The 15,195-nt window shown below is 40.2% G+C and overlaps 1 protein-coding gene across 1 annotated transcript; it reads right to left on the bottom strand.

Annotated features, from left to right (window-relative positions):
• Nucleotides 1-1,574: 1,574 nt before the first annotated feature.
• parp14rs1 (poly(ADP-ribose) polymerase family member 14-related sequence 1) lies at nt 1,575-15,167 on the bottom strand. The gene is made up of 17 exons (XM_030428461.1): nt 14,969-15,167; nt 14,760-14,860; nt 14,066-14,096; nt 10,903-11,160; nt 9,776-10,000; nt 6,515-8,742; nt 6,037-6,267; nt 5,580-5,801; nt 5,361-5,439; nt 5,018-5,164; nt 4,739-4,801; nt 4,361-4,537; nt 3,755-3,976; nt 3,060-3,653; nt 2,744-2,880; nt 2,447-2,621; nt 1,575-2,341 (listed from the first exon to the last, which is right to left on the bottom strand). The coding sequence occupies exons 1-17, from the start codon at nt 15,141-15,143 to the stop codon at nt 2,058-2,060; spliced, it is 5,349 nt and encodes a 1,782-aa protein (XP_030284321.1). The 5' UTR covers nt 15,144-15,167; the 3' UTR covers nt 1,575-2,057.
• Nucleotides 15,168-15,195: the final 28 nt, after the last annotated feature.

Below are 15,195 nucleotides of genomic sequence, written 5' to 3'. Positions count from 1 at the left end.
AAAGCAGCAGCAGTGTGTCACTTCTGCTATTTGCTGAGCCCTAAATCACAACCTTTACAACTCTGATGAGAGAAAACAGTCTGGGTAGAAAGTGTGCAGTGAGACCTGCAGGTGGAACCAGAGTCACTCTCAGAAAGCTGTGTGGCAACAAGTCACTCAGTGCGTTCACATGCACAGCTTAGAGAGATTACAGCCATAGTTCGACTATGCTACTCAATCGGACAACTGCAATTATCCGAGTATACATGCCGGTGAGAAAATCGAATTACTGGCCCAAAGCATGTCATACCCCGGTACGCTAGGTGGCGCTGTACCCATTTCAACTAGTGTTAATGGGGCCACCTCCGGCTGACCTCTTTACGTCACCAGCTGCCTTGGCATTCAAGAAAGATGGCGTACGAAGAGCGAGACGAAGCTACATCTTTGTACACTTCGTATATGGTGTACATGATAATTACACAAACTAGGTGCACTCTGGCGCTCTTTCTTGCGGTGATTTCGAAAGAAAGACGCCGCCGCCGCCGTCCGTCTACTTCCGGCTCACGGCCCCGGGGAAAAATCTTGCGCCTGCGCAGAACGCAAAATCTGATCCGATCCGCTGGAAACGTATACATGCAGGAGTAATGCGACTTTCAATCGAATAATCTACGTGGTGTAATTGGACTATGAGAAATCCGATCCGGTCCGATCATAGTCAGACTAACGCAGTAATTCGGTTTTCTTGAGTGTCATGTAAACGCACTGACTGTCTCACTTCTCTTATGTTCTGATATTGGAAATGCACATGTAGGCAAATTAGCACTTACATGTTCAAGCCATATTTATTTATAACAGCAGATAAAATAACACATAGAACCAGGGCCATATCTCCTACTGTTCAAAGACATGTGATGGAAAGGTAAAATGCATTTATTAAATAAATTGCTAAAAATATAATCTACAAATTACTCACTTTACTGTGTTTGCTGCTATAAGAGATTCAAATGTAGAGAAAGTAACTTTAAATGAAAAACAACAGGGCTGCCCCCAAATAGTGGACCAAGCACTGGTAGACCAAAAACTCATTAGCTGACCCAAAATTTCATTGGTCGATTGGTCGCAGGAAAAAAAACCCAAAAACATTTCGAGCCGTGTCTTGTCAAAATTAAGTCAAAATCTATGTGACTGGCGGCTGGCCTGTGTATAAAAGGCTGGAGGGCTTTTAATTTGAAGGGCCTGATACAGGAAGTCGTGACACTGACTCACTGTCAGTGTTTGTTTTTTTTAACACGGCAGGTCCCTTCGACATCATGGTTAGACAGTTAACAATTAATACCCAACCATGTCGGGAAAGACTCTAAAATATGTGATCATTTTGAAAAGAAGGATGACCCAAAGCAGGTGACATGCAAACTTTGCAAGAAAAACTTCGCCTATCACTCCTCCACGACAAACATGATGTACCACCTTAAACATGTAAGTAGCCTAGCTAACTGCCCATGGCGGCTGAACGTTTGAAAGCAGAGATAAATACATTTTATTATTGTTGTTGGTCGGGGGCAGCCCTAGAAAACAAACAGAACAGACTATATCAGTGTGATTTAATCAAACTTTATTTCTGCATTGTTGGTTAGTGGCATGTATACGTTTATGTACGTACAAAACCAAAAGTAATTGTAGATATGTGTACACAGATAAGCTTTCATTATAACATGATTTCCTAAAACAGAGCAGGTACTTTATATTAGCGTCCCAGGAGCCACAGTGGTCAGTGCAATTACACAGTACATAACATAAAGTTGTTTCCACAACCTTCTCTTTGATTTCTTCTTCCATGACTACTCCACAGTTTGTTCAGATGTTTTTAAGACACTATATGGTTCTGGCCTACTCATGCTTTCATGATTGACCCTTATAATCATCATCATCATTGGTTGTAAACTTGTTACTACATTACAGGCCTCATTGTAAGATTAAGCAAAATATCTTAAGCAAATGCTGACACAAACACATTAATCAACGGATAATCAGCAATGATTGCTTTATCATGTAAGGCACTGTCAAATGTAAGAGATCTGTTATTGCTTGAACGTAATCAAATATTCAGGATAAGCCTGGCAGTCATGAAAGATGACAAACATATTGGGCTTGGCCACATTGTCCACAACACTGTCATACTTCTGAATCCCGGTGGTATCCTTGGCCGGTGCGGTGATTATATCTTGTTTTCCAAGGGCGAAATCCCCTGTCAGCACTCTGCAGAGGTACATGAGCTTCTCCCCATTCTGTGGCTTTGAGTAGGTGTCCCGGGCAGAGTAACTGGCGTCGACTGCAAAGTATGTGCCATTGCCATGATAAGCAGCTGAAAATGGAATAACAGCAGAAAGTTATTGAGGTAGTCAATAACTACTGAGTTGGAACTGTCTGGTTAAACAGCGTCCCTTATTTTTCTACATAAACTTCTTACCATTCTTTCCTGCAAAAACCCTGTTGAAGCCAGAGTCGTTGATGAGGGCCACAGTGTCGTGAGTGGTACCATGGAAGAGACGTTTCTCGTTGTTCTGATGACCATTTCTCTGCTCCATGTCCACTTTTTTGATTTGTAGGGCCTTCCACAAACCAGGATTTTGGATCCTCTCAATCTAAAATGAGGGAAAAGAACATTGTTGTGTGATTAGTTTATCACCTGATGATGAGACACAAGAGGATGGAAATGTGACAGATAGACCAGTATTTCTTAAAAATACAGTGCGTGTTAATCTACCTTAAGAATGGCTTGAGTACATGTGGCACTGAACAGTTTCTCGACTTCAGTGTACTCTGGTGTCCCGGCTGTGATGGGGAAGGCCTGACTCGTGGTGTTTGCTGGCATGGCATCCCAAGTCAGAGGAATGTCGTCATCTGGTACCATAAAAATTTACATTTAATTATTCCTGACATCAACAGTTTTGTTACGTTTTTTTAAACTCAAATACAATCTGCAAAAATGTTCGGATAATTATTACACAAACATCTGAGTGGGTTGTCAATTTAGGAAAAAACATACAACATACTGAACACTTATCAGAGGACACAGGTACCTTTTGTTTTGTCAATGCGCTTTATCTCAAGGGTACGTCCCTGGTTATCAGCAGCAAGTCCACTTGACGTGTGAACTGTGTAGCTTTGACCCTGTATGGTAACTTTTACAGATGGTATTTTCTTCTCAAACGCTTTCTCAAGATCGTAGTTGGTCTGTAGATCAAAACTCAGAAAGGAAGACCCCTCCTGGTATTGCCATTCTGCCACGTTCTTCCTCAGGTCCTCCTTTTCTCTTGCATCACTTAACATCTCATCGATTTCAATGCTGGCTTTTAACACATCTTTAGTGAGGCCCTCAATGATGATTGAGGGTTTGTCCTTCTGGTTCACAGTCTTTATGCTCACATTCATCGTCTTCTGGATGTCAACCATGCGCTTAATGTTTGCAACAGAGAGGCTGTGGATTGCTTTGTTTGATATGGGCTTGCTGTCCTGCTCCTTGGATATCAGCTTGTTGATCCACTGCTTGGCTAAGTCAACTTTAGCCTGTGACTCACCGCAGATGTGGATGCAGGCAGGGTCTGCTTTTACAGTCTCAATGACAACGAAATCATCTACTTTCTTTGGCTTGTCAGGACTTCCAGTAAAAAGTGCTGAAAGAATAAATACCAAGAACTGCATTAGAATTTAAAATCTTCATCAGTTTAGGATTTAGGAAAATGAACCTCAAAATTATTCTCTTCACTGTGCTTACATTTGACTCCAGAGGTTATTCTTCCCCAAATGGATGTTGATTTATCTTTAGGATCAGTGGCTTCTCTTTGCTGCATACTGTTGTTGAACTCTTTCAGCATGTTTGACTGGAAAATAACGATCCGGATTGTATTCAGAGTACTGGAGGGGTTTTGGCTCAACACTTCAATGACTGCATCCAGTATGGCATCTGCCACCTGCCCTGCTTTAACATTGCCTTGACCTAAAATGGCACAGAACACATTACACACTCAACAGACTCTACAGCAGGTTACAAAGGTAACAGCGGAATAAACGTAGACACACACACACACACACACACACACACACAACTGTCTACTGATCAGTCTCTCTCAATCAATAAGATTAATGCATCAACATTCCCTAAAGTTCTGGAAAACATATTCTGTGTAAAGGAGGATCTGAAGAAAATCTTTCTCAATAAAAACCTACTTTAATCTTAACTGATTGCAAACCCAATTCAAACTGTACATTTTCATCACAGGGATTCATCAGTTTAATTAATGTTTACAAACTCATCAGCTGAGATGGGGTCAATGTCAACATTTTGCAATAATAAGCATGAAGTTCTGCTGATTAATCTTACCTGTGCCAATGGCAGGAAGTGAGACAGAAGTGTGTGAGTGTGTCACACACATTTGGAGTGCATCTTTCACAACCGTGTTGATTTTTACTGGATCTGACTGTCCAGCTAGGTGGAGGATCTGCTTACACTTGAGGTTGCCAGGCTGGGTCATTATCATGCCTGGGTTGGGCTGGGCACCTGAAGGTGTACACAGTAGATCTGAATGTCTCTGACCTTTTGACATTGTGTGTGTTTGTTTGTTTTTAGGTCACACTCTCTGAACAATCTTGTGTATCGATCAAGAATTGTCTTAATAATTGACTCTTTATTCATGTTCATGCTCACCAAGCAAGAACATTCTTATACAGGTGTCAACTGTAGGTGTAAATGTTTCCTTACCAAGTTCTTCACATTCATCTTCAACAGTAGAACCAGCTGCCTCCAGAATGGCTTTTGATACTCCTAGAGAATACATATGAAGATCAAATAATATAATTATATATGACCTTCATTTAAAGAGTTCAGTTTGGGATATATTTTATTAAGATAAGATTCAACTTTGAGATCACGTTTGTTTTTATTGCCATAGCACAGTACTGAGACGACAAAATGCAGTTTCACATCTAACCAGAGGTGCACAGAGCAATGAAGTGTTGAGTGTGCGGATCTGTAATTTACCTGACTTAAGAGAGAATTTTTCATTGGAGGAGTTGACGATGACATCAGTGGTCTCCTTGGTTATGTCTCCTGTGACCGCCTGTATAACCACACTTCCCATTTTGGTCTCAGACATTCCTGAGCTTGAGACAACTTTAGAGAACACACCTTGAGGCAGCAGACACAAATACAGAATTAAGAGCAGGCAACAAAAAGATCATTAAGAAAAGCTTTCATAATTAAATAAATAAAAAAATAAAAGTATGTTTCAGTCTCAAGTTTTTTGAATGATTTGCCTGCCTTTCTGGATATCATTACAGAACAGCGATTATACAGATTAAAATCTTGCAACAGTATTTCATACCTGTACTCTGTGGGGAACTTGTGGGCACTGAAACACCTGAGGCATTGGGGAACTTCTTTTGAAATTCATCACTAAAAACCTGGAGGGAAAATTAGTTAAACACCTGATACAAAAACAGTTGCAAATATCACAGCAAATTAAGATACACAGACCTAATATATTGCTTTATTTTAGCACGTAGGGCTTTCAAGTATTACAAAGCTTGTTTTATTTCCTTACCTGGATAGTCTTCGCGTCTCCAGGGTAAAGTATGATCATGATCTCCTTCAGAAGCTTAGGTTGAGTCTTACTGCTAAACGCTATGATTTCATCCAACATCACTGAGGCTGCAAGGTCTTTTGGGAAACCAAGGTTTCCGCTGCCGATAGCAGGGAAGGATATGGAGGTCAGACCCGTGTCCTCTGCCCTGTTCAAGCAATCCTTGAAAATGCCCTTCAAGATCTGGAACACATAAATACAATCTTTCTAGTTCACACTAGTTTTGCAGCCATAAACCAGCTTATGTATGACTTGTGAGCTGAAATACAACAGACAATAGCTGAAAGCAGTATTCATGTGATATACAAAGTAGTATCATTACATACAGAAAAGGTAAGAGAGCAGATTGAGGGATGTTCCTGATTATGTATGTTGACCTTTCAGATCAAGTCATACAATATAATATATACGACATTACCTTTTCAGCTGTGCCTTGTCCGTTGTCCCAATGAGGTGTGACTGCATGAAAGACTTGTTTGCTCTTCAGGTTGCAGCCCTCAGTGACAATGACCTCACCAACACTTCCACTAGCATTATTTGCATTTACCAGCTGCTGAAGTTTGGCTCCAGCCGCACCAAAGATGGCATTTGAAACTGCTCCTCTTCTCAGGTCAAGATCTTCAAACACAGTGTTCACTGTCACCTCCGTCTAAGAATGTGTTAACAAAATGTTATTAGTTCTTCATTTTACCCTTTTTTTTTTTTTTTTTTAAATAATGGAACAGTCGAGTATCATTACTGGGAAATCAGTCAGAAAAGAATCAATCAACCTCTATGGGGCCAAACTCAGATACACCATAGTAATAGTCTGTATTCCCTGTGTAGGAATGTAAGTTCTAATACCGACTGTTTACAGTAAATGTAACATACTACTGAGAAAAAAAAAATCAAATTACCGTGGCATGCTGAATATTTCCTTTCATCAGAGTGATGTCCAAGCCCTCTTTGGTCTGTGCTTGACCCAAGCAGTTCATAGTTGGAGACTTGGTAACTTTGCTCGGAAGAGTTTGTTGAGGCTGACTGACACTTTGACTCCCAAACTCATGTCTGATAGCTGCCTCCATAGCCTTAACAGCACTGTCATCGCTGTCAACAAAATGGATCGTCTTCAGGGTGATGTCAAACTTTTCATCAAGGTGTTCCTTCACTGCCTTTATCATGGTTTCTGCACACACATTGGGCATAAATCCCTGGCTTCTGCCAATAGTGGGTAGAGCCACAGTGAGGCAGCCATGCTTTTCAGCAAGTTCTAAGCTTTCTTTAACAGCTTTTTTCAACAGCGCCCGAGACTTCTGGACTTTTTTGGAATCAAACTTGGGCACTACTGCATGGATGATTTTGTTGCAGCGAAGCTGCCCCCCTGCACCAGTTATGACACAGTCACCAGGTTTGAGATGTCCCTTTAAGTTAATTACTTTGTCACATTCATCCTGCAACTGAGGGCCGCCGGCTTTAAGAAGTGCTGCTGCAAGACCTCCTTTAAGTTTCAAGTCCTCAGTTAAAGCATTGACAACTGCTTGCACTGGGTACCTGCACATATCTGCCTTACAAACAGCTATTTCTACCCCATCAGCTGTCTGAAGCTGGTACACAGGTCCTGGTAACTGTCCCTTGCCCAAGTCGTCCTGCCCACCACCAGTCTCATCAACAAGTTGGACCTGGCAGCCAGTTTCATTTAAGAGTGAGGTGACAACCATTCTTTCATTATCCTGGAAGTATTTCCTCATTCCAGGCTTGCAGATGCTTACACTGTCAAAGCTCAAAGAAGAGACCAAGTTTTCAACCAAAGCCTTGCTCGGTGTGACAACCTCTCTCGAACCACTCAGACAGATGGCCTTCTTTCTGTAAGACACAGCCACTTTGTCATTCAGTTGAGCGGATCCAGAAGATTTAAGTTTTTCAATGTATCTGACGATTGTGTCGGACTTGACCGCCACAGTTTCTTCCACATGAGCATTCTGCTTTAAAAAGCTGTTAAGATCCCTGCTGACACTGATGACATTATTCTTGTGGCCACACACCACAACTTGTTGACCAGTGGTGTGGATTCTAATTCTCTTGTATGACTTATTGTTTGCTTCCTCTAAACTACTGACCAGGTGCTTCCACTCTGGCTTCTTCAAGACATTACTGTCTTCAACGTCAATGCATTGAGATATTAGCAGCTTAACCAGATGGTCTTCGGCATCATTCAGATCTTTGTCAGAAGCAGCAATGAGCCGCACCTTCTGTGCCTTGATCTCAAATGCTGCATTTATTCCATTGGATATGAGGAGAGCTTCTGTGAGCTCCTCCGGTTGCTCATCCTTCAACAAGTCAAGCACATATTTATCTATTTCTAAATTCTGACGTTTTAGCTCAAACACTGCATCACATATGATTTGCTGTGTTTTCATGATCTCATCATATAAGCCAGTCACCATCAAATCTGGACTGTCTTTTGTGAATGACATTTTGAGATCTGGGTAAATGCCTTGCAGCTTGTCCTGAAGACCATCTTGACACAGGAGTTTATAAATCGACTGTGACACTGTGATCTTTTGGGTTGTGCTTGATTTCTCCCTCTGCACCCTTTTGGCAATCTTGTTCATGGATTCACAAAGAGCTTGCTGTAGTTTGTTGACATTATCAACAAGGCCAGCCACTGATACAACACCATTGGCTTTATCAGACACTACAACCACATCCTCATTCACTAAAGCCTTTCTGATCATCGCCTCAGACTCTTCCCATAACTCGGACTCTGGTTCAAGCTTCAGGGATTTGAATTTTGACAGTGCTTGTGCAAAGGCTGACTTCACAGTATCCCTCCAGTCTTTGATGATGGCTTTGGCATCCTTTTGCTGTAGTAGTGAAGACTCAGGGCTCAAGAGCACAGTAGATTTGTCGAGGTTCACATTGCAGAAGTGTTTTGCTAAGTGGCCACGAATAGTCTCTGCTGCTGATTGATTGTCATTAAGGTATCTCCAAACAGCACTGTCAGTGGCTTCAGAGATGGTGGCAGGGAGTTTTGGTGAAGGTTTGTCTTTGCCATAAAGGGCTGTTCCAAGGGATTTGTAAAAAGGATAAACTCTGATGTCCTTCTTTTTGATTTGATGTTTCTTCTTCAGGATTTCCTTAACAGCTAGAGAAAGAAATTCCAATCAAACATTACATTGTCATATTGTCCAGAATTCACTGAAAGATGGTAATCTCTGATGCTCATAACACTGCATGTATAGACAACTAGTAAAGGCCTTCACACACGGCTCCATGACAAGTTAACAATACGAACAGCTGAAATTCCTGCATGCAAATCAACCGCTTCTTAGTTACAAACTAACTGAGCGAGGCAGCTATACATCAGCCCCATTGACACTGCCTGTTCAAGGGGGCAAACTTTCGCCGATATTCCAGCAAAAAACATGTTTTTGTGACTGATGATGCATGGTAGGTCAGGATCACAATCATCAACACCTTACAAAAGAATCCGTATGATTTTTGACCTTGCCCACATCTACACCGTATTTCTAAAAATGCATTTTTTCGTCCTCCAGTTTGTAAAAAGAAAAGAAAAATTCTGTCCACATCAGCTACATGATTATGTGCAAATGCAGGCTGTCAAGCCCATGCCAAAGCAACAGGTGGCAATATAACCTTTTGATGCAAGGCTGTGATGGCCAGTCAGAAGCATGCAAAACACAGAGTTAACCCAAAAAACACTGTTTTTCCTGTCTACACATCAACACTGACAACAGCGTTTCTGAAAATCTTCAACCTGGCAGGAGTTTTCCAAAAGCTCCCGCCAGGTTCTGTTTTCAAATAAAGGCAGACAAAAGGTCAGCCTTCATTGTAGTGTTATTATGGTATCTTTGTTAAAAGTGGTATTGTCTTTATAATTTTGTGTCATTTGTCATAAAATACAGGCAGATGACAAACATTAATAATCGACAGATCCATCATTCTAATGAGTTGTGAAGTGGCATGCATTTTGGTTGATGCCTAAATTTGCTGTGTGAAAGTTCAGCAAAATTGACCTTGTTCCAAAAAAAAAAAAAAAAAAGATGTAGCTTTTTTCGCTATGTAATATTCACTTTCTGTGTTAAAGTATTCATGACAAAAACATCAGAACGAAAAAAAGGCCTCAACACTTAAAATGGTATTGTAAACTGTGTTACCTTTATGGTATTTGAAGGTGATGATGGCAGACTGTTCCACTTCATTTAGTGCAACATTGTCCACTTCACCTGCTTTCCCATCAAAATAAAGGCGGAGGAGATCTTCATCAGAATCACCCAGGTCTTCAGCTACAACTTGCTTTGTGACTTCAAGAACCTGGACTGATAGTCCCTTGTTTTTGAACGTCCTGTTTTGGGAGCATCTTGTCACGAAATCTGTGGTTTCTGTGTGATAATGATGAAAAGCTAAGGTTAATGAGATAATCAAACTTCCATAAACAATAAATAGCTCTGAGGCTTTCTCAGACAAAGACATGAGCCCTGAAAGCGAAGCAAAAGACATGACCTTTCGTATGAGGAGATGGTCAGGTAACTAAGATACTGAAATTTCCCACAGGGTTCATGCTTCTAGAAGTATATAAGTGTAAACCCACAGTTACGTCACCAATAGTTTTGTGAACTTTAGTTTTGAAGCCTTGAGTTTTGCATTACTCCATCTTGGTTTTTTGGAGCTACAATTGAGCCTATTTGGACAGGGAGGTGGAACTAGGTTGGATATCCTGACTCGACTAGACTGAGAATCTGAGGATACACTGTGGTAGAAAATTGTCAATCAAAACTGTAGTACTACTGGAGTAATAACTGGAGTAAGAATAAGCAATCAGACTTTGCCCCCTGCTGGTCAAGAACAGAGGTTGAAGGCAGTTCTTCATTGACTTTACTTGATTTTGAGGCTCTGTTCATATCTTATACAGCCATTAGATTTCTATAAGATTGGTGTACAGTTGTGTTGGGACACACAACCCACTGTGTTACCTTGTTAGAGGTACCCTCAAGAGCAGCAGCATAGCACTTATTTTAGCAAGCTACCAGTACATGCCGACCAGTAAATTCCATAAGTCACCTAGGAACTGTAACTGTAACCTCTGAGAATGACGACGGAGACCAGTTACAGTACCTCAGTGATTTATGGAATTTATCGGTCGGCATATACCCACTGGGAAATTGACATACCGAGTATAGCCCAGGTCCGGAGATGTTCACTGAGAAGCTGCTGATCATTACATTTGTTGTTGTTGTCATCAGACCTAATAACACGCACACACACGCGCGTACACTAGTAGTACCTTTTTCACTCTGGAAAGTCACCACAGCAGATGAGATGTCAGGAATGAATTCCAAAGTGTAGTCAACATCCTTTACAATGTTCTCCACCAGCATATCCAAAAAATCCTGGTTTAAGGACTGTGGAATATTTCCTAAAACCGCCGTAGTGGAGCTGATCTCTTCGTCTTCTGTCTCATCATCTCCGCCTTTCTCCTCTGTCTTAACTTCGGCTGCAGGTGTTGGCTCGTCAGTTAGTTTGTCCTTCACAGCAACATCTGCTGCTAATGAAACATGAAGGAAAATCAGGAAATTGTAACAGCTGTCTGTGCCTGTTACCTGGCATTTCTTAAAGTTGTTATTTTGTAGGTTTGTCTCTGTTTGGTTTACTCTGTTGGACAACCACAATTTTGTGCACTGACTGACTGCTCACAAAGAGTCTATATTATAAAGACTCTCTCTGATAAGATTATCTTAAAACACAGAGGGCCTTGCAGGGCTGTGTTTTATCTCTAGCACTATTTTCGGTGTATGCGAAAGAAAAGACACTGTACAACAGCAATTTTGAATTATTTAAATATGTTGATGACATGGCTCAAGTGAGTATTTTCCATAAAAATGATGTTGCATATGCTTGAGTTGCTGAGTTAGAACAATAGTTTAAGTTCAGCTAATTGCTAATTTATGTTGGAAAAAACACAAACAAACAAAAAAATCTGTAAAATATTATAGTTTTCTAAATTAAAAATGAAATGCAATTAAGATCAATTTTTCAGCCACCCTGGTTCCCAGATTCAAGCACGTTGAAAAGTATTAACTATAAACATGATGAATTTACAATATACATGTGCCAGCATGATAAACTAATCATGCTTTTCAGTGGTGAAAATAATGAATAGTTATAGTCTATGTAAAGATGTGTCCTGCCTTGTCCTGAACAAGACGGCCAAAAGTTTCACTACATGTACATTTAGCATACGCTTTTGTTCAAAGCAACTTACAATAAGTATATTTATCACAAGAAAGAAGCCACAACATATCACCGTCGATAAAGTAAAAAAGAAAAAAATAGACACAATTTTCTATTTCTATCAACTTTGACTGGAAGAAGGGATGGGCGTTACTTTATAGCCATTTTAGATCGAGTCAATCACTGCTGGTAAATGTATTTTCATGTTACTGATGTTTATATGATCATTTACATCGGCCCAAATAGACAATAAGCAAGAGCAAAAGAAACCAAGAGACAGAGGGAGAGGAGATGAAAGAGAAAGAGCACAAGTAGAGAGGCATGCGCTTGGAACCAAAACAGAAACTAACTGCATTTATATGAAATCACATGGTTTAGCAGAAAGCTTACCCAAAACATGTGCATAACTGACCTGTTCAAAGCTCAGTATAAAAGTGAAGCAGAATGTTCTCAAAACTGAAGAAATAAGGGAAGTTTCTAAACAATGTATGTTTAGAAATCATCAGAAACAATATTAAAAAAGTCTGTGCTGAAAAATGGTGAGCATTTTCTGTTGTGCTCAGTGCTTAACAGCAAACATTAAATGATGACCAGTTGAACTAACAATTAATACATTATTGAGAATAGCTTTATGTCAAGATGGTGGCTTTCTGAGTTAAAGGGACATTCTGGTGTAAATTTAATCTATGGTCTAAATTACTGTGAAACTGTGTTACACTCCCTCTCGAGAGATCAAGTTAGCAGACCGCTAATTTACAGAGTTTTATCAACCTCAGAAACGACCGCAAGACAACAATACACTGCAGTAAATGGATCCAAATATAAGATAGCGGAGATTAGATGCCCCAGACTATGTGCTGAGAACCTATTTGTACTGTTGCTGAAGTTTGGTGCTGTTCTGAGCATTACTTGTGGCTTTTTGGTGGCGGTTTATATTTGGACCCATTTATGCAATGTATTGATGTTGTGCGGTCGTTTCTGATGTTGATAAAACTCCGTAAATTAGCAGTCTGCTAACCTGATCTCTCGAGAGGGAGTCTAACACAGTTTCACAGTGATTTAGACCATGGATTAAATTTACACCGGAATATCCCTTTAAGAAGGAAATTCAAATCTGCCTGACACTACTACAAGGAAGGAGTTTTTTCTGTCACCTTCACAGAGTAAATAACCAAAAAAAGTTCTGAACCTTTTACAAAAAACATCTATAACTCTACTTCCGATCAACTGCATGCTTTTTGGAGGCTGTCTGTTTGGTGCTGCATCAGCGTCTGTGTTCTGTTTAGCTGATGGTTGGTGATGTCTCTTTCCTTGGTTTTTATTACATTATCGATACAAGGTCAAATATGCTACCACTAACATTGTATTTTACAATGTGTGTATGTTTGAGCACATACTTTAATTTGTGTGCTTATTTCTTGACTCTATACAACAGAATGACTAGCAAACAGGAAATACTCACAATGGTTTGGTTTGAGTGGTCGTGAGGCTGACACACAACGTGGCCACAATAGCATTGAAAAAAAAGTTTTGCATATTACAGCAATTTATCGTATTCTAAAATCTCAGCAAAGGCATTAAGAGGTTATATTAAAAAGATTTCAGAAAATAGAGCAGTTCCTGGTTAAACATCATCACTACATCATGCTGTTTATGCTTTTTGTGGCTGTCTGCCCAACGTGCAGCTATATGGATTCAGCTTTGGAACCACATTAATGTACTTGATTGATCTCACATTCGACTAATTGAGAACAGATTTCTTTCTGGGAAGGAATGTCTTCCAGTTTTCATTTCAATTTGGTTTGAATGGTGGGCTACAAAGTTTAGAGTCTGGTCCAGATATATCTATTGACAAGTTAGAGTAAATACAAACTTTTTGATAACCACAAATGCATGCATAAAAACATTAACCTATCAGGCTATGAGTAGACTTTATCAACTAAAACCGGTTGATGATTTAATTTAAAATGCAAAACCAGATACTTGATAAGAAGGCTAAAACTGGTGTGTTCTCATACCTTAAAACATGTTGTACTTTTTTGGTGAGTGTGTTCGAGGATCAACAGAGAAGTGGAGAGGACAATAGGAATGTTCCACAGTGCTGGGACATAACACTTCCTTTATGTGTTTGTGTGTGTGTGACTATCCCGGAAGTAATTAAACAATTATCTAACAAAAAACACAGTTACAGAGAAGGAATTTGTGGCAGTACTTACATTTCTTGTTGCGTTTCTCAGACGGAGTGTCCTGTACAGAATAAAACAATATATATGTAGAAATTAACTACCTCTGTTCTTCTCACGTAAGCAGTCTCACCTGCAACAGTGTCAGCTGATATGAAAATAAATCAAATACATGAAAATTAACAGTTGTTGTGTCAAAAGAAATAACCTTATTATAATGCTGTCTAGGTGTTTGGTAACTTTAATTCAGAACACAATGGTATTCCAAACACCCAGAACAGAGAGGGCCATAAATCACAATGTGCAGCAACGCCTGAGGTTTATGATTATTCACATGACTGCCAGTTTGACAGGGACAGTTTTTCTTGCTTTTTTAAAATGTTTATTCTCTGTTACAGCTTATCTCACTGATCTCACAACTAGAACAGTCTCTCTACAGTCTACAGAACTACAGTCTCATCAGAGTCAGTGACCCCAAGCAAATGAGAAATGCTACTTCCTCTGAAATGAGGACAGAAAGTGAACACTACAACGTTAACATAGGAATGACTTGTTATAGCTGTGACCTCTCCATATAGGCTCTGCCACGGTTGGCACATTATAAGTGAAACTAAAGGAACTTCTAGGTGGGGTCTCGAAAATAATCTCTACTGGCACACACGCCACAGCTTCTGGCATTTTTGTATATGGCTCATTTTTTAAAAACTAACATTTTTAAAATACTCACCTGGGTTGCTGTCTCATCTGTTATCAAGCGGACCGTCACCTTCAACACGCTTTTATCCAAAGGGATCTGATGCGCCTCTTTCGCCAAAACATTTTTCTGGTCTGAGGAGAGAAAAACAGCTCTCAGCGAAACTGGAAACTGGAAACCATTACTTTTACTTTTAAATGACAAATGTACACATACGGTCTAGTTTACCGGGCAGAACTCACCCTGCTCTGTGCGGAAGCGGAGCACCGCCGTCCTGCTGCCGTTCTCGTACTCAACTTGACAGTCGCCACCGTTAGCTTTCTTACTTTGGAAGTACTTCACTAACTTGTTTTTCAGTTTTGGGACTTTGTGCTCTCCGAGCTCGACGAGCAGAGCATACGAATACGCGTCCGCCATCGTTGCTGGTCCGCTGCGCACTGACTGCTCCGATTTACTTTCACTTTTGATT

This window comes from Sparus aurata, chromosome 9, assembly GCF_900880675.1.
Source record: "Sparus aurata chromosome 9, fSpaAur1.1, whole genome shotgun sequence".
Lineage (NCBI taxonomy): Eukaryota > Metazoa > Chordata > Actinopteri > Spariformes > Sparidae > Sparus > Sparus aurata.
This window is presented reverse-complemented; position numbering and strand designations above follow the sequence as displayed.

Excerpts from the sequence above, each read along its gene's own strand:
- parp14rs1 (XM_030428461.1), bottom strand. The coding sequence starts at position 15,143 with ATGGCGGACGCGTATTCGTATGCTCTGCTCGTCGAGCTCGGAGAGCAC. Across the intron at positions 8,743-9,775 it reads CACCTTCAAATACCATAAAG|CTGTTAAGGAAATCCTGAAG; the intron begins GTAACACAGTTT and ends TTCTTTCTCTAG. Across the intron at positions 4,802-5,017 it reads AAAATTCTCTCTTAAGTCAG|GAGTATCAAAAGCCATTCTG; the intron begins GTAAATTACAGA and ends TGTATTCTCTAG.